This window comes from Balaenoptera acutorostrata, chromosome 7 (assembly GCF_949987535.1).
Source record: "Balaenoptera acutorostrata chromosome 7, mBalAcu1.1, whole genome shotgun sequence".
In the NCBI taxonomy this organism is placed as follows: domain Eukaryota; kingdom Metazoa; phylum Chordata; class Mammalia; order Artiodactyla; family Balaenopteridae; genus Balaenoptera; species Balaenoptera acutorostrata.
The window spans coordinates 99,684,797-99,709,004 of record NC_080070.1 but is presented as its reverse complement, the minus strand read 5'-3'; the positions used below and the strand labels follow the sequence as shown (position 1 = coordinate 99,709,004).

The 24,208-nt window shown below is 38.1% G+C and overlaps 1 protein-coding gene across 3 annotated transcripts in view; it reads right to left on the bottom strand.

The window, feature by feature from the left end:
• Positions 1-24,208, bottom strand: part of RINT1 (RAD50 interactor 1) — a 28,306-nt gene that overhangs the window by 3,080 nt on the left and 1,018 nt on the right. For 2 of the 3 annotated variants that reach the window (XM_007177300.3, XM_057550232.1), the window contains exons 3-12: positions 18,281-18,465; positions 14,850-15,091; positions 12,112-12,285; positions 11,864-12,013; positions 11,130-11,286; positions 9,241-9,351; positions 8,917-9,142; positions 8,244-8,381; positions 6,539-6,738; positions 1,195-1,409 (exon numbers count right to left, since the gene is read on the bottom strand). In XM_007177300.3, coding sequence (XP_007177362.2) covers positions 1,195-1,409; positions 6,539-6,738; positions 8,244-8,381; positions 8,917-9,142; positions 9,241-9,351; positions 11,130-11,286; positions 11,864-12,013; positions 12,112-12,285; positions 14,850-15,091; positions 18,281-18,465 — 1,798 coding nt within the window. The remainder of the gene's footprint in view (positions 1-1,194; positions 1,410-6,538; positions 6,739-8,243; positions 8,382-8,916; positions 9,143-9,240; positions 9,352-11,129; positions 11,287-11,863; positions 12,014-12,111; positions 12,286-14,849; positions 15,092-18,280; positions 18,466-24,208) is intronic. The other variant, XM_057550231.1, reaches the window with a different exon arrangement.

Here is a 24,208-nt window from a genome sequence, read left to right as displayed (position 1 = left end):
TCTGTATTTTTAAAGATTTAACAAATCATTTTAAATGTGGGGAAGTGCACTGTCCCGGGGCATTTTGGATAAGAAAAAATGTACAGCTCAACATTAAAAGCTCTCTCAGAAAATAAAGGTACTTATGTTTGTTTGTTTATTTATTTAATTTTATTTTTTGGGCATGCCACACGGCTTGTGGGATCTTAGTTCCCTGACCAGGGACTGAACCCAGGCCCTGGCAGTGAAAGTGCTTAGTCCTAACCACTGGACCGTCAGGGAATTCCCTGTACCTATGTTTATATTTTAGTTCTCAATGAAATACTCTTTACTTAATGAGGATGATAGATTTTTTAAATCCCCAATTTTAATATGACTTACTGATATAAAACAGTTAAAATGTAAAATGCATTTACATTTAAGACATCAGCTAATTTTAACACTCAAATTTTCAGCAAAACAACGGACTAGTAACACTTCCAAACCGATAACAAGTCCTCTGTGTGACAGGACTGCTAGGACAGACATTGCCTGCGCTCAAGGAGCTCACCGTGTGGGAGGTAACAGATGTCAGGAATCATGAGAGTGGGCCAAACTACAGCACAGGCATGCATAGGTACTACAGCAGCACCTTGCTTTGTCAATGGGTGACAGGCTAGGCATTCAACTCCATATCAGACACCAGCTCGCTGGACTTACAGACACATCTGAAGGTTAAGTTATGATCAGTTTATTCTGATTAAGAATGTCTTAATAGGGCTTCCCAGGTGGCGCAGTGGTTGAAAATCTGCCTGCCAATGCAGGGGACACGGGTTCGAGCCCTGGTCTGGGAAGATCCCACATGCCGCGGAGCAACTGGGCCCGTGAGCCACAATTACTGAGCCTGCGCGTCTGGAGCCTGTGCTCCACAACAAGAGAGGCCGCGATAGTGAGAGGCCCGCGCACCGCGATGAAGAGTGGCCCCCGCTCGCCGCAACTAGAGAAAGCCCTCGCACAGAAACGAAGACCCAACACAGCCATAAATAAATAAATAAATATTTTTAAAAAAAAAAAAAAGAATGTCTTAATATATTTTAGAAACAGTTAAAAGTTTGGAGTGCAAAAGGCCAAGCTCTGTGCTATGTAAACACTTTGGAAATCTGACTGCATGTCACCTTGTAACTTCTATCAAACTGGAGTTGAGAGTTGACTTATAAGAAAGTACAGAGGACTTACCTTTCTTTTTTATACAATTTTGCAGCATCTTTAACTTCTCTAAAAACATGGTCTACTTGCCGGGTCAGCATGTCATGCTTTAAACGCTCTAACAGGTTAATCATGTCATCAAAGACAGAGCTCTCCATAGAGGCCAGTTGTCCCAGCTGCAATTTACTGAGAGTGTTATTCTCTGCAAAGACTTCCAATGCTGCCTGTTGAAGTTGTAGAAAGAACTGAAAGCAAAAATATGTTAACATGTTTAAGATACTTTTTTTTTTTAACAGCTTGAGATGTAACTCATGTACCATACAATTCACCCATTTAAAGTATACAGTTTGGGGACTTCCCTGGTGGAGCAGTGGATGAGAATCCACCTGCCAACGCAGGGGACACAGGTTTGAGCCCTGTTCCAGGAAGATCCCACATTACCGCGGAGCGACTAAGCCCGTGCGCCACAACTACTGAGCCTGCGCTCTAGAGCCCACGAGCCACAACTACTGAGCCCATGTGCCACAACTACTGAAGCTGGCATGCCTAGAGCTCATGCTCTGCAACAACGGAAGCAACCGCAATGAGAAGCCCCCGCTCGCCACAACTAGAGAGAGCCTGTGCACAGCAGTGAAGACCCAACACAGCCATAAATAAATAAATTAATTTTAAAAATATACAGTTCGGTGGCTTTTAGTACATTCAGAGTTGTGCATCTGTCACCACAGTCAATTTTAGAACGTTTTCATTACCCCACAAAGAAATCCCACACTCTTTGCCATCATCTCCCAATCCCCTCCTAGTGGTTCCCCACCCCACCCCCACCTTGTTCCTAGGCAAACACGAATCTCCTTTCTGTCTCTAGACCTGCCTGTTCTGGACACTTCATATAAATGGATTCATACAACCTATGGTTCTTTGTGACTAGCTTCTTTCACTTAGTATAATGTTTTCAAGGTTCAACGAGGTTGTAATATGTATCAGTATTTCATTTATTTTTATTGCCAAATGATATTGCATTATATTTACCCATTCATTAGTTGACGGACATTTGGGTTGTTTCCACTTTTATGAATAATACTGCTATGAACATTTGTGTACAGTTTCTGCACAAACATATGTTTTCATTTCTCTTGGATATATACCTAGGAGTAGAATTGTAGGATCATATAGTAAATCTGTGTTTAACCTTTTGAGGAACTGCCAGACTATTTCCACTGCAACTGTACCATTTTACATTCCCATCAGCAGTGACTGAGGGTTCAGATTTCTCCACGTCATGCTAATAAATGTTACTATGTCTTTTTTATTATAGCCATCCTAGTTTGTGTGAAGTGGCATCCCATTGTGGTTTTGATTTACATTCCCCTAATGGCTACCTTCTTTAAGTGCTCATGTTTTTCTAGACACAGATTGAGAGTTGTAGTAAACCTAGAAAATATATGAGTTAAGAGAATTAAAATGTCATTTTTTTACAGTATTATTTTAGGTAGAATTAGTATTATTCTTTCTGCCCTACAGGAAAACAGCGCTGTGGGTAATTAGCAAAACATTAAAAACCACCTAAATGTCTGTTAATAGGGGACTGGGCGTGGCTACTAGGGATTGTTCAGGGATGACACGGGAGAGGCCATCTTGGCATTTCTGCTGAAGCTGTCAGGGAAGCGGCAGTGTCCTTCTGAGCCAGCTCACGGACCGTGGAAGCCTGGAGCCACCCATGGCCATACTTACCAGAGCCCGCTTACGAGTAAAGCCAGAAATGAACAACTTTAGAGCAGCCATGCCTAATCCTTTCAGTTACACAAACTCCTCACCTCCTCACGCCACCCCACTCCCCTACTTAGGCCAGCGTGAATCTGGGTTTCTGTCACCTATGACTGAAAAATTCCTAATTCTGAATGGCTGGGTTATGTCAGGCTTATTAGCACAGTCTGGCAATGGACAGACAGCTGTTAGTGGAGAATCTAAATGAATGGAAGGTGAACTCTACTTTTTTCTGTGTAATACAAGAGCTTACGTGATTTTTATTTAGAGCATTCACAGGCTGAAGGACTGTGAATGTGATTAAATGATTTTTTTAATTAATTAATTTATTTTTGTCTGTGTTCGGTCTTCGTTGCTGTGCATGGGCTTTCTGTAGTTGCGGTGAGCAGGGGCTACTCTTCGTTGCGGTGTGCGGGCTTCTCATTGTCGTGGCTTCTCTTGTTGCGGAGCGCGGGCTCTAGGCGCACAGGCTTCAGTAGTTGTGGCACGTGGGCTCAGTAGTTGTGGCTTGTGGGCTCTAGAGCTCAGGCTCAGTAGTTGTGGCGCACAGGCTTAGTTGCTCCGCAGCATGTGGGATCTTCCCGGACCAGGGATTGAACCTGTGTCCCCTGCATTGGCAGGCGGATTTTTAACCACTGCACCACCAGGGAAGCCGTAAATGATTTTTGATGTTAAACAGAATTTGTACCATAGTAACATACCAAACACAAAATTCATTCATGACTTGAAGAGTCAACTCTAAAATTTGGTTATTTCTGTGTTGACAGAAGGACCCAGTTAGTTCAGTATCAGATTATAAATTTTCTAAGGCTAGAGATGATGGCCAATTCATCTTTGTTAACAGACTATGGCACTGAGTAAAGTAGTTAATGATGTTCCACAAATATTTCATTGAAGCTAAAAATGTGGCCCTGAATGAGTCTCTTATTAAAATCACTGGCATAAGAATCAAGAATGACAATTTGTTTCACGAAAAAGCTTAGCAGAAAATGGAGCACTGTGGTGGGGTGAGTGAATAAAGCACTTACTAAAATTAGGAACATGACACATAAAAGTACATAATGAATGAATGTATTCTGATTAGGTGACTTTATAAAGATAAATGCATTCATCATTACACTCCACTTATATTCATTTTATGAAATAATTATTTTCCTTGCTCAGCAGAATGATATGCACATGTACTTCAGTTAACATTTCTGTAGAAAAGACTTTAAATAATTACAAAGTCCCAGCCAAAGAGTCCAGATTAGAATAAACTATGATTGTGTTTATTAGATATTTACCTTGTTTATATCTATTAGTATATTTATTTTTGTTTCCTATTTTTTTGGCTTATTACCCTGATAAAGACTTTTTCATTTTGTTTTTTCTTTCACAGTAAAGGAAAACATCTTCTATATAATGTGCTAGCAGTATACAATTTTTTGTCATAAATTCATAATTTAAAATATATTCTTGTCATGTTTTCTAGACTTTCTAACTCAGGCATTGAACATTTTAAATGCCTGTGTGTGGCTATATTTCATTTCTGCCTTTATTTTTTGTTTTATTACATTAAGATTTGACAATGTATAGAAATTTTAATTTACCTTTGTTCATATTTGTGACTCAGCTGGACACACTCAAAAATTGTGTTTCCCTTAGTATACTGTGGACTTACCACCAATCTCCAGTTAGTCAATCTTTCTAATTATTTAACTCTGTAATTATTCAGTTCCCGCTTTATCACATTTTAAAAGGGATATTTTTAAGTCTTTAGTTAAAATTATAGTTGTTTTATTTTCCTATTTTCATTTAATGACACAATTATACACATAATACTTATATTTATAATGTGTCTTCATATTCATTATCCTCAGTATAGTTTTTTCACCATTAAATGTATATTTTACTGTTTTATGGTCATCTTAATCCTGTGTTAATGCTTTCTGCCATGAAGTGTACTTCATGGGCCTTGCTGGATTTTTGTATCCACACATATGATCTTAGAACAGTGATTCCTAACCTGAGGGCACCCTGTCCAAGAAGGAAGTCTTGAAGGCCCTCTGCAATCATTTTAATATCTAAAACAGCTAAAGGAATTAATCTATTTATGTTAAGGCTATAAAGACTAAGTTTCTTCACTTTTAGTTGGAAGTACATATTAGAAAATCTGGTTACCAAAAGCCCTGATCACCAATATATTCCTTGGATTAATAAAAAGAGTAAAAATAAAGTACTAGTTAATAATTATATTTAGGCAGATCAAATCTGCCAACACATGGACTCTGCATGGAGAAAGGAAGGATAAGTAAAATCCTTGGAGGTAAAAGGCCTTTCACAGTACTTGTTACTGAATCCAGGGTTTTGATTTTTAGATTTATTTAAAATATACCTTCCAGGGTAAGAAATTAGTTAATTTTTTTGGATGTGATAATGGTATTGTTTTTTTTTTTAACATTTATTTATTTCATTCATTTATTTATTTATTTTTGGCTATATCAGGTCTTAGTTGCAGCATGCGGGATCTTTCGTTGCAGCACGCAGGCTCCTCTCTAGTTGTGTGCGGGTTTTGTCTCTGTAGTTGTGGCATGTGGGCTCCAGGGCATGTGGGCTCTGTTGTTGCGGCATGCGGGCTCTCTCATTGAGGCACGCAAGCTCAATAGTTGTGGCACGTGGGCTTAGTTGCCCCACGGCATACGGGATCTTAGTTCCCCGACCAGGGATTGAACCCGCGTCCCCTGCACGGGAAGGCAGATTCTTTACCACTGGACAACCAGGGAAGTCCCCTGGTGTTGTGTTTTTAAAAAAGGTGTTCTTATCTTTTAGAGATACATACGAAAATATTTACCATGAAATGTATCTGAGATCTACTTCAAAATAATCACACACGGGGGTAGAGGAAAGGTTTAAATGAAACACAATTGGTATAAGAAGCTGGGTGAGGACTTCTCTGGTAGTTCAGTGGTTAAGACTCCACACTTCCAATGCAGGGTGGGTGAGGGTTCAATCCCTGGTCGGGGAACTAAGATCCCATATGCCGTGTGGCACGGCCAAATTAAAAAAAAAAAAAAAAAGAAGCTGGGTGATAGGCACATGGGAGTTCATTTTACCATTCTCTTCACTCTTGAATATGTTTGAAAATAAACAAAATATTAAATAATTTTTTAATGTATGAAATACTTAGGTTAAAAATGTTTCTATTTTTATGACTCTTCATAATTTGTCATGTTTCGAAGGCACTAAAAAGGTAGCAAATGTTATTCTTTTATTTTCCTTAAAGTCTTGAACTTTATTGATTTTGACACCATTATACAATCTTAGCTTTTCGTGAGATGGCAATTACCATTCATGACATTTACCAAGTTCAAAGTCTAAAAAAGGAAAATGGTTCACTTTATAAACAACAATTTCACGAAAAGATGGCTTTTCCAGTGATTAAAATATCAGGATTATTTAACCATTTGAGACTTGAATGAGAAAAATATGTACTTTAATCACACCTCCTAAGTTTGGCCCAACTGTGATTCTGCCTAACGTGTATTTTTGCTTGCTACAGATTCAACATTTTAAAAGGTAAAACTGTTCAAATTACTAATATATTACTTAATATAAAAGATTAACTTACAACATTGTCAGCCCAATCTGCTAGTACTGTTGAGATATAGTTCACGGCATTAAGAATTGCACAGTATCGAAAGCCAAGGGAAGCTCTAGTCTCTTCTTTCATCACCTGAGTTAATCGTATCCTAAAATCATCTACTAAGTCCTTCTGTAACTCCAGGAACTGCAGCTTTCTGGAAGCTGCGGGAAGATTTTTATATCTGTCTGTGGAGAAAGTTAACAAGACATATGAAGGTTTACGGTACCATCCATGACATAGTTATAGGTTTTTCCTATTGACTAGCTTTGGTGCCTTTGTTAAAAATCAATCGACCATTCAAGTATGGATCTATTTCTAAACTCTCTAAGGACGTGGGTTTCTCAAGTATTGGTATTTGTCAAAACTCATTGATCTGTATACTTAAGATCTATGCATTTCACTGTATATAAGTTATGCTTCTAACACACTGTAAATTAACTACACTGCAATTTAAAAAGCTATGCCTCAATATTTTAAAAAGGCATATGAGAAAGTTATATACAAAAATTATTCTATTTCTTCAACAAATAAATGACATTTTTTAAAAAAGGAAGGAGGAACTAGGATAGGTTAAAAGAGATACATAGTTAAGGATTTATAGGTTAAATGCTGAGATGTCTGAAATGTTCTTTAAAATACTTCAGGGGAAAAAAATCTGGATTTTGGGGGGAGAAAAACACATAATAGAAAAGTGATAGTTTTAAACCTTAGTAACAGATACCTGAGGGTTTGTTATGCTACTTTTATATATATTAGAAAATTTCCATAATAAAAAATTTTTTTAAATCAGTTTTTGCTAATTTTTTTGTATTTTAGTGTTTTTCATATTTTTCTTACAGTTAGAATATAGAATTTACTGACTGGCCTGGAATGACACCTCTTCAGGTTACTAGACAGGCCCAAGCAATGGACAAGACACAGGAAGATAGTGGCAGTGAGGGCTCAGTGGCACCTGGAGAACCAGCAGGTCTGCAATGCCCTGGGGCAACGTGGATGGCTGCAGACCAACCAGGGCTAGAGGCGCTGGGCCACCCTCCAGCCAGAACATTCTCGCACCATAAGAAGAGGTCCTAATTACTATTCCAATCCCTAAAGTTAATTTATTATTTTACTGTTCTACAATCTTTGATATATCAAGGTGAAGAAAATAATATATAAAATTTAGGTCAATCACCATTTACTGAAGACACTTAAAAAGTTGAAAGGCAAGAGATTTCAGGTAATAAAATTAAATTCTTATTTGTTTTTATATAACGATTCAGGAGTTTTCCCCTCATGTAAACTAATGTTTAAGATCTTATTTAGATTACTAAAAATCTAAAAGCTGGAATACTGTGCTAGAGTTCTGCCAAAATAGAAACTGAATTTGAAGATATTATAATAACCACTATATATTTTGTTGAACGACTTGAAAAGTACCATGTGAAGAGTCAGTACTTTCATTTACTTTTTAAAATTTTATATATTGAAGTATAGTTGATTTACAACGTTGTATTTAATTTCTGTTATATAGCAAAGTGACTCAGTTATACATATATAGATTCTTTTTCATATTCTTTTCCATAATGGTTTATCACATAATGGAATCCATCCCGCCACCAATCCCCCCCTCCCCCTTGACAACCACAAGTCTGTTAAGAGTCAGTACTTTAAAAAAAAACAAAGTTATATCTTAAAAGACTATACTTACCAGTTATAACCAAGAGTAGTGTCATAAACGTTTCTGCACAGTCTGGAACTTTCATCTCATCCACATCAGTGATATCCTTATATTGGGATATCCAGGCAGCTTCTGACGAGAGCATTGAGTCCATTTTTTGAAGAGCAACTGATAAGCAGGAAAAAGGATTATGTCAAACAACTAGTTACAGATTGTTAGATTACAAATTCCAAATCTTTCAACTCATAATTTCTTAGGAATGATAACTTTTCTATGAAAAAATAAATCTATAACCTCCTACTAGTTGTACTATATTTAACATGCTCTATTCTAGGGTTAAATAAGATATTTTACTTCTCCCTGCCGTACCTACCCAAAATCTTAAAAATAGTTACACTCACTAGACAAGCCACATCCAAAGTGATTCCAGCAAGAACAGAAATACTATACGTAAAATCTATAAAACAATTAACTATATACTGTACTGCCTTGAATAGTCTACCCTAGAAACCTGTAGAGTGCAATTCTGGGAAAAACTGAAGGTTGATGGGAAGAAAAGAAAATAAGATGATCTCTGAAGGCAACTTGGTAAACCCTAACCAAGAAAAATTTAGATGGCTCTAGTTTCTACCCAGAACTGGAGAAAATTTATATACGCAAAAAGAGACATCTCTCCCCCCGCCACGGCCACGTGAGCACTTACATTTTCTCTCCACAGTCAACCATCTCTGAAAACAGGTCTCTTCTGACAGAATATGCATACAATTAGCAAAAGTGCTGGGATAGCCATGAACGCTGTGTAGTTCTCTTTCAAACAAAAGCACCTCATCCACCAAATGACAGAAGAGACTGTCATCATAGAGCAGACAAGGAATATCAGCAGCTAACTTTTCAAGAACCAGCATCATAAGGCCCCGAGAAAATTCAAGCTAAAAAAATATAAATAAACATAAGGTAATGAAAATGACAAGTTATTCACGGACACCTACAACTCTAAAACTGAAATGCTTTGGACTAAGTCTCTTACCCTTGCATTTACTGAAGAGCCTACTTTGTCTAATATTGGCTGAATCTTCTCATCCAGAAACTGAGTGTGGTTCCCAATCCACATAAGTACCTGAGCCAAGTACCATTCAGGCTAAGGAAGGAGGTAAACAGTTTAAATTCTTAAGTCATTCCAACTAGAAAGTTACAGTTAAATGTCTCTATTTAATTGTAGACACACAGTACTTACAAAAATTAGTTGAAAATTCCTATATGTAAGAGCACAATTTCTACTCTGAACTTTAAATTCATGCAAGGCTTAATAATCAAATGTTTCCCAATGTACTCCCAATAAATTTCAATAATGTGGCTTACGTCAGTAAACTCATAAATTTACAATGCCATAAATATTTAAAACCTAGTACTTTAGAAATATGTAAGGTGTAAATATATTATTTTATAAATAAATATATAAATATATTATTTTTTTTGAAATAACATTCCAAAATAATTTTTAAACATGACCGTCTTCTGTTTTTTTCTTTTTTTAAAAGCTAAATTAAGAAAAAAATCTGGCTGGTGTGCATTACAAGAAATACAAATGCTTTAAAACAGGTATAATTATAGAAAAGTAATGTAAATATGCAGCTTTTTAAACTGTCCCTAGAGATGATTCTATAAACCTTCCAAGTTTTGTTGGACAGGAATTCTAAAACATTTACTGAAAGGTAAAACCCTGTTGTGTGCTAGATGCTGGGAATACAGAAATGAAAAAAGGGGCAGTAGCTACTCTCGGGGGGCTGCACAGTTCAAGCTCGCTGTCAGAGGACTAGGACCACTGGAACCACACTTCAGGAAGCAACAACATAGCTCACAATTTTCTTACTTCAAATGATCACTGCCTCTCTACAGTTTAGGTTTATTGTTTTGTCTCACACTTACTAATAGGGTCTACTCTTCTTTCCACCAACACCCCATCCAAAAAAGGAGACCCATGAAGTACAAAAGAACAAGCTGAATTTAAGAACCAGAAATCCATTGTCACTCTACTCCCTTCCTATACAGATGTAACTGCTTATCCCTTGATTCCTTTAAAATTCTATAAAGCCTATAAACTCATTTATAGATGACACGTACAATGCCTGGTGTAATCTGGCATTTAATAACATTTACTTCAAAACACCGAGAAATTAAGTATATATATTTTAAAAATAAAACATGTCGCTATTACAAAAAAAAAAAAACACTTACCGAATCCCTCTGCTACTTGCACTGCATTAGATGTAGCAAGACTCAAGGATAAACAGTATCCACCCCCTAGCAACTCCCAAGGTTATAATTCTCAACAAATTCAATCAAATTTCATTGAAAACAGTTGTCAGTGATTGTTTTTCTGATCAAATTAAAGAAAAAAATCTTAACAGTATGCCCAATACACATGGGTATAGTCCCTCAACTAAAATGTTGGTGATAATTTCCTCAAAGCCATTCCTGCCACTTATCCCCATACTCTGTCTTGCATAGCTACAAATCATTTTAGCATCAGCACTTCTACTCAAAAACTAATGCTCTACTATCTTTTGATTCTCACTTTTCTTTCTGATATATTTATAAACCTGAAGGAGCAATTTGCACAGTGGAACACATGTGGATCCAGCTGTAAAAAGTGCCACAGCAAATGCTACAGCACACCCCAGGGGAAACTTCAGAAACTGGTCAGATGATGTGCTAGTGAGTGAGCTGATTCCTACAACAAATGAACACAAGTCCCAAAATATATCTATAAAGGGCAGTGACAAAACAGGAATTTAGCTCTTCAGAGAAAAACAGAAATGTGAATAGAATCAGATTTTAACTCAAACCAGCAAAAGTATAGGAAGCCTTAACATTTGCTATTAATAAAAACCAAGGGCAAGAATTGGCAAAGCACACCTTGCTTATAACATTAGTTTGTCGGTTCCCTCTGAAGTGATACCTGAACCTCTTTTGAAGGGGAGTCAGCATAATCTGGATGGGCAGGATGACAGAAGGGGATGCCGGAAGAGAGTATTTTTCTGGAAGTTGTTTTGGCTCAGTAAGTAATTCATCTCTGATATAGTCAAGTCAAGGAAAAAGAAAAGCATATGTATATGTGTGTATACACACACACACACACACACACACACATATATGTATGTATACACACATTTTTCCAAGAGACATATATGATACTAAGTAAATTAATTATAATACAGATAATATGTAGTCTAACTTTACATTACATATGACTTCAGTAAAAAGTACATGAAAAATGTTATTAAAATTAATCTCTTTCCTAAAATAAAGAATAATAAGTAGTAAGGAAACATATTCAAGTAATCGTGCTATTAAATTAGTACTAAGTTACTAAGGTTTCTTCCCAATTGCCCATTTTTTTGATTGTCCCATGAGACCTATATGTGATGCAAACTTGTGCAGTCATGCATTTCAGAACTCCTCACAGCCCTCCCACCCACATGCAATTTATGTGGAAGAAGAACAGTCCATGGGCATACATAGATCCAGTCCAAACCCACTACTCCCTGGCCACTTTCAGAAAGCTTTACTCTCTGGTCACTGTACTCTCTGGCCACAAATCCACTCTAGAAAAAAGAAATTTTAGTGAGTTTTAACTCCAACAAAGATACGAGGTTTGTAGTTTCAGGAGCTGACAAAATAGTGTCTCCAAGTTACTGTATATCTCGGGGGCACTGGCTGGTCGACTTATGCCAACAGTTTGAGACTGAGGGGGTGCGATGAATGGCCAATGAAGCTGTGCTAAAATTTCCTCAAAGTCACTGTAACGGAAAAGTGACACAAGTATTACAGTAAACTACAGTGAGCACCAAATATCCATCTGAAAGCAATTACCATGAAATATGGATAAATTTCTTGCCTTGTAAGCTTGTCCTTGAGAATTTTATGCCAGAATTTAACAGTGGCTCTCATGAAACCAAGAAGATGAGTACAGGATGATTCCTGAAGCTTGATGTCAAGTTCTGCCATAGAGACCAGAGTAGAAGCTGCCTCTAGGACATTATTGGTCATCAGATATTGCTGAATGTTATCACTGCAAAACAAGGCAAAGCAAACTGTAAAGACAGTTTGTTCACAATAATTCCAAATGTGGAAAAACTGCTGCTTCCTCCTGCTTTATATAAAGCTACATCCAAGAAAGAAGGAAGCACCACCTTGTAGTGGCTTTTTTACCTGATACCCAAGTCTCTGGGAGCCTGGAGTCCTCAAATTCAGCATCCTTCTAAGAACAGTGGCCTGTGTTCAGGATACCTCCCTCCACCTTTCCCTTCCCACCCCTCCCAAGGTAACAGAATTTTCCTTTGTCACATTCCCTCAGGCACCACTCATTTCTAATAAATCTGTCTTTGACAGAAGTCTGTCATATCTTAATCCAAAGGGGAGAATGTGGGTGGCATCTGGTAAGGTCAAATATGGTAGACTTCAATTTTTACCTACTTTGCCCAGCTAAACTGGATTATAGGAAACTTAGGGAGGTGGCACCTCAGAGTCTAGTCCTTTCAAGTTACTGTTAGCCAAGTTGCAGACAAAATTTAAGGTAAGCTCTACAGCGAGGGTAGCAAACTCAAATGCCTGGAAAGGCCTGATGGGCAAAGTAAATGAAAAAAGCAAAGTGGGCAGGGACTAGGACAAGCTAAAAAGCACGTACCCCATCCTAAGGCTCCAGCCAAGTGCTGCCACCCTGGAGTGTAGGTCCAATGTAGCCAAATCTTAAAATTTTTCAACAGAATCCAGAAATCAAGATTTCCATGTAAAAATCAAACCAATTAATCAAATTCTTTAAAACAAGCCAAATACAACCTATCTTCAGGATTCATTCAGCCCATGACTACCATTTTGCATATTGGCTAAATAAAACGAAACATTTAAAACTGAAATGTTTCTTTTGATAAAAATAACATTCTGCACTTAAGCCAGAATAGGAACAAAATTTAACCTTTTCAATAATTAATCTCAGCTCAGGGGTCGGAAGTGCTCTCCCTCTAGGCAGCCTGTGTACATCCTACCCAGGCTTGGCCACTTTGCTAGGTGACAGTGAGCTGGGACTCTCATCCCCCGCCGAGTGCCACGCTTCGGTTACGCTCCTCGGTGGGCACAGCACCCTCCTTAAGCACAGGAATGTGTACCGCCACCCTGCCCAGCTCCACTATGCACTAGTACTTTCCCCTCTCCCTCCACCACAAGCGGCCTTTGTTTTCTACCATCACTGCTTCAGGCCTCAACAATCATACTAATCTCATGTGTGTATTATTCTATTTCTGACAGCCCTTTTGGCCTTCCCCTACGCTCATTCTCTCATTTTTCGTTCTTCTCCTTTCCTAGGCATTCTTACTAAGTTTTTTAACAGATTTTGTCTTGTTTTTTAAATTTTTCATTTATTTATTTACTTATTGGCTGTGTTGGGTCTTTGTTGCTGCGTGCAGGCTTCTCCCCAGTTGTGGTGAGCGGGGGCTACTCTTCGTTGCCGTGCGAGGGCTTCTCATTGTGGTGGCTTTTCTTGTTGTGGAGCACGGGCTGTAGGTGCACGGGCTTCAGTAGTTGTGGCACGTGGCCTCAGGAGTTGTGGCTCGTGGGCTCCAGAGCACAGGCTCAGTAGTTGTGGTGCAGGGACTTAGTTGCTCTGTGGCATGTGGGTTCTTCCCAGACCAGGGCTCGAACCCATGTCCCCTGCACTGGCAGGTGGATTCTTAACCACTGCGCCACCAGGGAAGTCCCCAGATTTTGTCTTTTATAGCTATTTTCAGAATTTAAATCATGAAACCAAAAAAATCTACCAATGTAGGCAGAAATGTTAATATAGCTTGTTTGAAAGGCAATACCAGACACAATCAACTACCAGTGATATGTATTCAATTCAAAAAGAGGTACAGTAGACCCTTGAGCAACATGGGTTTGAAGTGCACGAGTCCACTTATACACAGATTTTTTTCAGTAGTAAATACTACAGTAGTACACGATCCCTGGGTGGTTGAATCCGTGAATGTGGAGCTATGGATAGGGAGGAATCGTGGATACAGAGGGCTGACTATGAGTTTTATGCAGATCTGACATCCGAGGAGAGCTGATGCTCCTAACCCCTGCGTTGTTCAGGCGTCCACTGTATTTCTTTATTTTTCCCTATGCAAAAGTAGCAGGACTCTGTTTTTCATCTACTAATACTGTGTAGCTCTTCTTAGGTGATAACCCATTGAAAAAAAATCAAATTATAGAGAAAGCAATCCATTTCATTAAGTGACCGTCTCTAAAAGGTAAAAGAGGAATATTACCACACTGATGAGTTGCTTTATTAATTTGGCATTATAATCATTTTTATCATGTGTTCACAATATAACTATAATAATAACTATAATTCACAATATAACTATAAAATTTTTTACTTGGATTACTTTCTTTCAAATGCAAATTAAGCTCCCTGAAAAGTTTATGTTCATTCATAATAAAGGAAAAGAATCATCATCATAATGCTATTTTCATAACTGGTAAAATCACATTATTATAATCTTTAATTACCTCAATTATTTAATGGCATGCACGTACTCTCTAAAACATAGCCTCAAAGGAAAATAATAATTATGAGAACAAAGAGGCCTATTTTACCTGAGTTCTTCAATTTGTGAAATCCATTTAAGATAAGCAAGATGCCGTTCAATCTCTTCAATTTGGTTAATCATGGCTCCAAGATCTTCTATCCAGGGCTGAGCGGTCAGCAGATGGCTGTTAATGGAACTGAAGAGATGGCTTTCTTGCTCCAGAAAGTGATTAAGGAATTGCTTTGATTCTTCTGCATTTTTTAAGGCACTCTGAATTCTTTTAGGGATTTCTGATGAAACTGTAAGTACCTGCCCATACCAACAACAAAAAATAAAAAACAGCAGCAATCAGATAAGATTCTCATAACCTTTTTTATTAGTTACCTTCAAAATGCATGTTTGTTCTAATAGAAATGAAAACTGTCATTTAAAAGCTTCAAAAGAAACATTGGATTTCTACATCCTGTGCTAACCAAACCTCAACATGAAATGCTCTATGTGGAGGTGTGTAGGGAGGGCCCCCAGTAAACATCTTTGGATCTACCATCATGAAGCTCAGCACTTTCAGAGGGTCCAGCCAAAGAACATTTACCTGCTTTATCTACTAATCATTTTCTTTCAAAAACAAATGAGGCTCTGATCCTAAAAGTCTGGGTAACTATTTGCAAAAGTTCCCCAGGTGATTCTGATTTAAGCCCAGATTGAGAAGGAACTATTGACTTGGTAAGATGATACCCAGGTAATACCTTTAGATATGATATTTATTAAATGAATTTTTCTTACAGCAGATGGAAAAACATATACAAATATCAGGCATCAGTACAATATGATAAGAATATTATAGAGGAACTTCAATTTAATAACACTGATTAGACACTCTATACCAGGCACTGTGCTAAGGTCTGACAGATAAATTAGACACAGCATCTGCCCTTAAGCTCAGCTAGTATGGAAGAGAGATGTAGGCAAACCTTCAACAGTGGGATTAGTGCAACAAAAGAGATGCCAGGTGTAATGGTGTACTAAGGCAGTGCTTCCCAGACTTGAACGTGCACAGGAATCACCTAGAGATCTGGTTATAGTGCAGATTCAGACTTAATAGGCCTGAAGTAGGGACTGAGATTCTGCATTTCTTACAAGCTCCCACACTTTGAGTAGAAGGTTTTGGGGTGCAAGGCAATTGTGCTTGCATGGTTCATGCACAGACCTTTGCAGGTTGGGTAGAAATTTTTAGGGAAGCTTGGAAGGAAAAGGCATTTCAGGCAAAGAAACAGCTCAGTCATGATGAGAGAACAGCAAAGAGGGGAGTAGGGCAGAGAATCCAGTTCAAAGAAATGCAGAGAGAAGAGATGAGCCTAGACAGGTAGGGAGAGACCAAATCACAGGCAACATCTTGAGCATTAGAAGAATGTGGGCTTTTCCCGACAGGCAATGGGAAGCCATTAAGAGTTTTTAATAAGGGGATAATTCAGTGGGATTTATGATTTAGAAAGTTAGATTTATGATTTAATGATAAATAATCATGTTTATTCTCATATTTATAATAATAAAAACTGGGAATAGCAAAAAGGTCCACCAATAAGGTCCTGATTAAATAAATTATGTACAGCTGTATTTGAATACCATAAAACCATTAAAAAAGATCTATACATATAGATATAATAGGAAAACAAGTAGTATATTACATTAATTGTAAAACGTTAAGCTATGCATATTTTAAATACATATATGCTTGCATACACATTTTAACTGTATATATTTTATATATTTGCTTATTTACATACAGTAAAGTTTCTGTAAGGAATAAGAAAGAAAGATAGTTACTGTGGCAGTAGGAAAAAAACAGAAGATGGGCAAACTACCATCAAACGCAAGAGAGAATGCAGCTCTAAACTGAGGTGGTGGCAGGGGATGGACACCAGAGACATCACGGAGGCAGAACCCAGATGTCTTGGTGCTGAGGGTAGAGGAGCAACCCAGGTCTCAGGAATGACTGACAGGCAGATAGATGCTGGTGCCATCTTCCGAGACAGGGAAGCATCTTAAGAGGTGGATCAGCACAGCTTTGGACATGCTGAATCTGAGGTTCAATTAGGGACTTCAGCAGAAGCTTCCATGGTCATCAGGGAAACGAGCCTGATCATATTAAGTCCGAGAGCAAATGGTCAACTAGGAAGTGAATACAGATACAAAGTAAGATGACTTTTTGAAGAAGCCTAACAGTAAAAGGGACTAATATCTACTAAGGAAGAGGGGAGAGTTTTTTGGGGGTATTTTTTTTTAATATTTTATTTTATTTTATTTTATTTTATTTATTTATTTATTTGGCTGTGCCGGGTCCTAGTTGCAGCACACGGGATCTTCGTTGCCACGTGTGGGACCTTCACTGCAGGGCGCAGGATCCTTAGTTGCGGCATGCAGGCTCTTTTAGTTGTGGCATGTGGGATCCAGTTCCCTGACCAGGGATCGAACCCGGGCCCCCTGCACTGGGAGCACAGAGTCCCAAGCACTGGACCACCAGGGAAGTCCCCTTTTTGTTTTTCTTTTTTTTTGGTTTTAAGGAAAAGATCTGGGTATGTCCATATGCTGAGGGGACAGGACTGGCTGAGGAGCAGAGAATGAAATTATAAGAGAGTGAAGCAAGTCCACTGAGGTAGCAGGTAGGAGCTGGGGCATAAGGACTGCCCTAGATTGATCCTCTGCTGAATTAAGAAGTAGAAATGGGGACTTCCCTGGTGGCGCAGTGGTTAAGAATTCGCCTGCCAATGCAGGGGACACAGGTTCGATCCCTGGTCTGGGAAGATCCCACATGCCTCGGAGCAACTAAGCCTGTGCGCCACAACTACTGAGCCTGAGCTCTAGAGCCTGCGAGCCACAACTACTAAGCCTGTGTGCCACCACTACTGAAACCCGTGCGCCTAGAGCCCATGCTCCGCAACGAGAAGCCACCGCGATGAGAAGCCTGCACACCGCAACAAAGAGTAGCCCCGGCTCACTGCAACCAGAGAAAGCCCGCGTGCAGCAACGAAGACCCAATGCAGCCAAAATAAATAAATAAATAAATAAATTTATAAAAGAAGAAAAAAAGAAAATAAATAACTTATTAACCAACCACCCAGAAATAACCATTATTATAATGTTATACTTATTTTAATGTTTTCTCCCTATGTGTGCATATATAAAAAAATTGGAATGATGGTGTTGTAACATTTTGGTATCCCATGAATTTACTTTTAAAAGCGTGTTAAAAGTCATTGTATGAAAATGTCAGACATAAATGTCAGACATAAATCATTATCAGTAGGAACTTTCTCTTTTACATAATTTGTAAAACACCTAGCACACTGTAGGTCCTTAAAACCTATTAAGCAGTTTTAAATGATTAGACTGTTTGTCACAATCTATATTTTCAAAAATGCCTATATAATAATGGTTATATTTACATTATATTATAATGAGTATACTACTGATATTGTTTCAATGAGTTTTAATACTTGCCTGTTCTTCTAACTGCATTTTACTTTCTGTCATCTGTTCTATGAGTTTATCAAGTTTCTTTAAAGATTTAAGGTCATTTCCGACTTCCTTTTCTATAAATTCCGCCACATAGGAAGGGAGATCACCATTATCTGTACCTTCACAGACTCGTTCGTTTCCAACGAGAGCTGCAATATTTATGTCACCTAAAATGGAAGAATAACAATTACTCAACACCACTAAGTACTATGGAGTTAAAGGAAATGCAAAAGATATACAAGGCAACATATCTACTTTCAAAAGTTAATTTAAAGAAAACACTACCTATATATGGCATTTTTGTATAGATAGTACTTGTGTGTATATGTATATATATACACACATACACAAAAATACCCAAATGAATAGTGTGTAAATGAATATATGTATATATACATACACACTATATTTTATATATTTATATAAAGCACTCAGCCCTCCACATCCATGAATTCAACTGACTGCAGATAAAAAAAAATTTTTTAAATCCAGAAAGTTCCAAAAAGCAAAATGAATTTGCCATGCTCCAGTAACTATTTACATAGCATGTACATTGTATGCAAAACTATTATTATTATTAGCATTAGGCATTAAGTAACCTAGAGATGATTTAAAGCATACAGAGGATATGTGTAGGTTACGGGCAAATACTGTGCCATTTTATATAAAGGACTTGAACGTCCAGGGATCTTGATATTCGCAGAGGTCCTGGAACCAATGCCCCATGGATACCAATGGATGACTGTATATATTTATATATATATATATATATATATATATATATATATATATATATACACACACACATATGCATATAAATACACATACACACACACACACACAAATACCCAAATGAATAGCTATAAAGCAATCTATCGATCAAGTACTACTACAAAATGCTTAAGAGCTTAGGAAATTCTGAGTGAAAGAAAAATTACTAAACTCTGTCCTAGTACCCACAGGTTGCAATAGATGTTGGCATGACAATGCAGTTACAAACAGATACTAAACTTTTCTAGACAACTGTGTATCTTAAGAATCTATTTTATTACTGGGGGGAAAAAGGTCAAATCTGATTCTGCTGATGCAGCTTTTATTAAATTAGTAATATATTTTCAAAATTTGTGAGGAACCAGATGGTATAGTCTAGAATAACACCAAAGGAGGACTCTGGTTTTAAAATGTTTTAAAAAAAAGAAAAAAAAAATGGTATTGAAAGATCTCAAGTACTGGAAAAAAATCTGAAAGGGAGACCAATGAGTAAAAACTCCTCCTGATATAAGAGTAAAAGAGTTTTAAAAGCTTCAGATGCGATTGTACAAAGATGTACATTTCAGGGACTTCCTTGGTGGCGCAGTGGTTAAGAATCCGCCTGGGGCTTCCCTGGTGGCGCAGTGGTTGAGAGTCTGCCTGCCAGTGCAGGGGACACGGGTTCGAGCCCTGGTCTGGGAAGATCCCACATGCCGCAGAGTGGCTGGGCCCGTGAGCCACAATTACTGAGCCTGCGCGTCTGGAGCCTGTGCTCCACAACAAGAGAGACCGCGATAGTGAGAGGCCCGCGCACCGTGATGAAGAGTGGCCCCCACTTGCCGCAACTAGAGAAAGCCCTCGCACAGAAACGAAGACCCAACACAGCCTAAATAAATAAATTAATATTAAAAAAAAAAAAAAGAATCCGCCCGACAATGCAGGGGACACGGGTTCGAGCCCTGGTCCAGGAAGATCCCACATGCCGTAGAGCAACTAAGCCCATGAGCCACAACTACTGAGCTCGCGCGCCTAGAGCCCGTGCTCCACAAGAGAAGCCACCGCAACGAGAAGCCCGCCCACTGCAACGAAGAGTAACCCCTGCTCGCCGCAACAAGAGAAAGCCCGTGCACAGCAACGAAGACCCAACACAGCCAAAAAAAAATTTTTTTTAAATAATAAAAATAAATTAATTATAAAAAAAAGATGTCCATTTCAGAAACAGAAAAAAAAAAAAAAAGAAATACGAGAGAAAACACAGATTACCAGGAAAAACTCAAAATGGCTAATGCAACCACTAAATTGTACAATCTAAAGTGAGATTCTTCCCATGGCAAATAAACTAGAGTTGGCCAATTCATATTGGACTTATTAAATACGACAAAAACAGGTGATTTGGAACCCTCTTAAGAAGAGTGGTAGCAGAGGCAACATGTACTATAGCAGAACACACAATGCCCAGTGAAAACAGGAACGCTATGTAGCTTTGCTCTCATCCCACCGAGTATGTGAAATTTCCCAGAGTCTACTCCTTATTCTATGCTTGAAAGTCGATCATTTCCTGTAGTTCACAAGTCAGCTTTTCACTCTGCAGGAGTCTATACCTTCTTCCACTCTCCAGAATATTTAAGACATAATTAAGCAATTTAAGTTACCTTGAATTCTTTGTGGAATGAGGGAAGATTCAAATATATAAATTTAAAAATTCTGATTTTTATTTAAACAAAACACTTAAAACATATTTCTAGTAAACAATCCACTTCAAAGGCAATTAAATTATTTTCCATGGTCCTAAATCTGTGGACCAACAGCACTGCTCCTCTCTTCCAGAGTATCTCTAGCTATACCTTTGCTGATGGTCTGTGCCAGCATGGCTTTCTGAATCTGCCCTGAACCCAAGAAACCTGAAGGCTCACAGCAGTTTCTTGACAAAGACCCACAGCCGGCTGCCATGTCCTTCTCCTACTCCCACCCCCATGTGCTAAGATGAACTGTTTCCTTTTGAAGTGTGTTTCCATGGGTAAGCTACTCCTTTTGGTTACTTATGGTTTCCTTCTTCCTGAAAAGTTTAGGAAACCTGAAGTTTGGGTCAAACTTTGTAATGGTAACTCCATGTCACTGTGCAGCCATTAAGTTCCCTGGTATTAAACACGCTCAAGGGACTTCCCTGGTGGTGCAGTGGTTAAGACTCTGTGCTCCCAATGCAGGGGGCCCAGGTTTGATCCCTAGCCAGGGAACTGGATCCCACATGTACACCACAACTAAGAGTTCACATGCTGCAACTAAGGAGCCCACATGCCTCAACTAAAAGGAGTCCACATGCCGCAGCTAAGCAACCAGTGAGCCGCAGCTAAGAAGCCAGTGAGCCGCAACTAAGGTGCCCGCCTGCCGCAACTAAGACCTGGCGCAACCAAATAAATAAATAAAAATTTTTTAAAAAAATTTTAAAATAAATAAATAAACCACGCTCAACTCTACTAAGTCCACGACTTGAATGATTCCACATATAGCGTTTAATCTCCCTAGAGATGAGTTGTACCTAGAAATTTAAAAAACAAACAAAAAAACAAGATACTGTAAAAATTCAGAGTAATAGCCATTGAACTCCAAATGAAAATAAATACTATAAAATAAGGCCCCAGAGAAAAAGAGAGTAGACTTCATAGAAACCAAACATTAGAATAAACCTGAACATACAGTGCATTTCTCTACTTCAGGTTTGCCTGAAGGATTTGGTTGTCTCTAAACAAACCATTAATGGTTTGTTAAAAGCTTGACTGTACTAGTATATATTTCGTTACAAGGACTATAACAATTTCTAAAAAACAAAACAAACAAAAACAAAAAACAAAAAAGATGTGTACATGAGAGATAAAGCTGGGGCAACAATACAGAACCTCCTGGGAGCTCTGCTAGTTGGACTTCACCTCTGTTCTTCCTTGGAGCTGCCCTTGTAGAAGCGGCTTTTTACCAAAAATAAAGCGTTTTTCTTTCTTTCTTTTTTTTTTAATTGAAGTATAGTTGCTATACAACATTATGTTACAGGTGTACAATATAGTGATTCACAATTTTTAAAGGTTATGCTCCATTTGTAATTATAAAACACTGGCTATATTCCCCACATCGTACAATATATCCTCATAGCTTTTTTTTTTTTAATTTTTATTGGAGCATAGTTGATTTACAATGTTGTGTTAGTTTCAGGTGTACAGCAAAGTGAATTAGTTATACATAAACATATATCCACTCTCTCTTAGATTCTTTCCCATATAGGTCATTACAGAGTACTGAGAGAGTTCCCTGTGCTATACAGTAGGTCCTTATTAGTTATCTATTTTATATATAGTACGGTGTATATGTCAATCCCAATCTCCCAACGTATCCCTCCCTCCCTCTCCCCCCCGGTAACCATGTTTGTTTTCTACATCTGTGACTCTATTTCTGTTTTGTAAGTAAGTTCGTTTGTACCATTTCTTTATATTCCACACGTAAGCAATATCATATGATATTTGTCTTTCTCTGTCTGACTTACTTCACTCAGTGCTTATTTTATACATAATAGTTTGAAATTCTAAATCCCCTACCCCTATATTGCCCCTCCCTGCTGGTAACCACTAGTTTGTTCTCTATATCTGTGAGTCTGCTTCTCAAAAATAAAGTTTTAAGGAAACAGCAATGAAAGGCAAGAGGTTATAATCAGCCTCATTAAAAAACAACAGTCACTTCTGACAAAATGAAGATAAGAATATCTAACTAAAGATATGCCTAAATGCAAAATGTAACTACAAGAGATTAACATAATATATAACAGTATTTAGTACTGTGTATGTTCCCCTCCCCCAGGCCTTAAAAAAACCAAATTTTCCTTTGTTCTATTCAATTTTTAAGAATTAAAAGCTTCTTCACATGCAATGAGAACGAGTAGCCCACTGGCAGGTAGAAGTGAAACTAGTAAGAGTCTATGCCTCAACTTCCCTACTATAAATTCTAACATTTGCCCAGCCTACACTCAAAGGTTGTAAATGGGACTAAAATCCATGTTTCCTGAATTTCAGAACAATATTCTTATTCTCCTTCAGATACGATCAGAATTGGCTGGTCTGCATCAAACTTTATTACTACAGGACTCCATCTACTATTAAGTACAGGAGTCACAATGTCGACTTTTTAAATTTATCTTATATAAAACATGTGAGTTGTGTGGTGTATCTGCAGACACAGAGGCAGGGCTATGTGCAGAGGGAATGTTTTGTGAAGATAAGCTTGCTGTAGCTTAGGGAGTAAATTCTATCTTCACTTTTTACAAAAAATTATACTCTTTTGATTTAACCATTTAAATGCAGCATAGTACATTCTTAGTCAAATGACATTCTTCAAAATGACACAGTGGTGATTTGGAGGGGTGGTTAATGTCTCTCCTCTCCTATATTTTTTGTAAAGAGCACTTCTAATTGCAAAGAAATTGACCAAGCCAACAAAGGAGGGTCTACAGCTCAGTGGCATCAACTTCCCAGGCATCTGAATGGGGCAAAGGTGGAAATGGGAAGGGTTAAACTGAACGATATGAGGTACTCTTAAATCCTTTAAGGAAAAGGAGCTAACTTGTGGCAGCTGTGACTGTCAAGTGCTATGAAGTACTCAGAGCTTTCTTTCTGAGGCAGATTGCAGCAACAGGCAATGTTAAGGGCAAGTCTAACTCCTAAAGCCAATATGGTAACACAAGCACCCCTTCTGTTACTACTACTCATTCCCAGACTATTTGCCGTGGTCAGAAGAACCAAAAACCCTCTGATGGAACAGCTGTTCCATGCTTCCCCCTTCCTCTCCCAGTAAATTTCACTTCAAAAGCCCCTGAAGATTCCTTGATTTCCAAAATCTTGCCACGTTTAGCTTATAAAAGTAAAATACCATATGTCCACACCCCTGGTATATGCTCCTGTCCTAGGAAGGAAATGGAGATATTGACCTTTTCCCTATCCAGTTCAAGATCCAGGAACCAAGTTATCTGTTGTGCTCTTCCCAGATCAACGATTACCTGCAAATTCACTGAAGGTAAATACAACTAAACAATGATCATTTGACTCCTTTGAACGCAACTAAGGTGGTGGTCATCTCTCCTAGATCATTAGCCCCTCGAAGTTCCTGATGCTTAATAAGTTGATG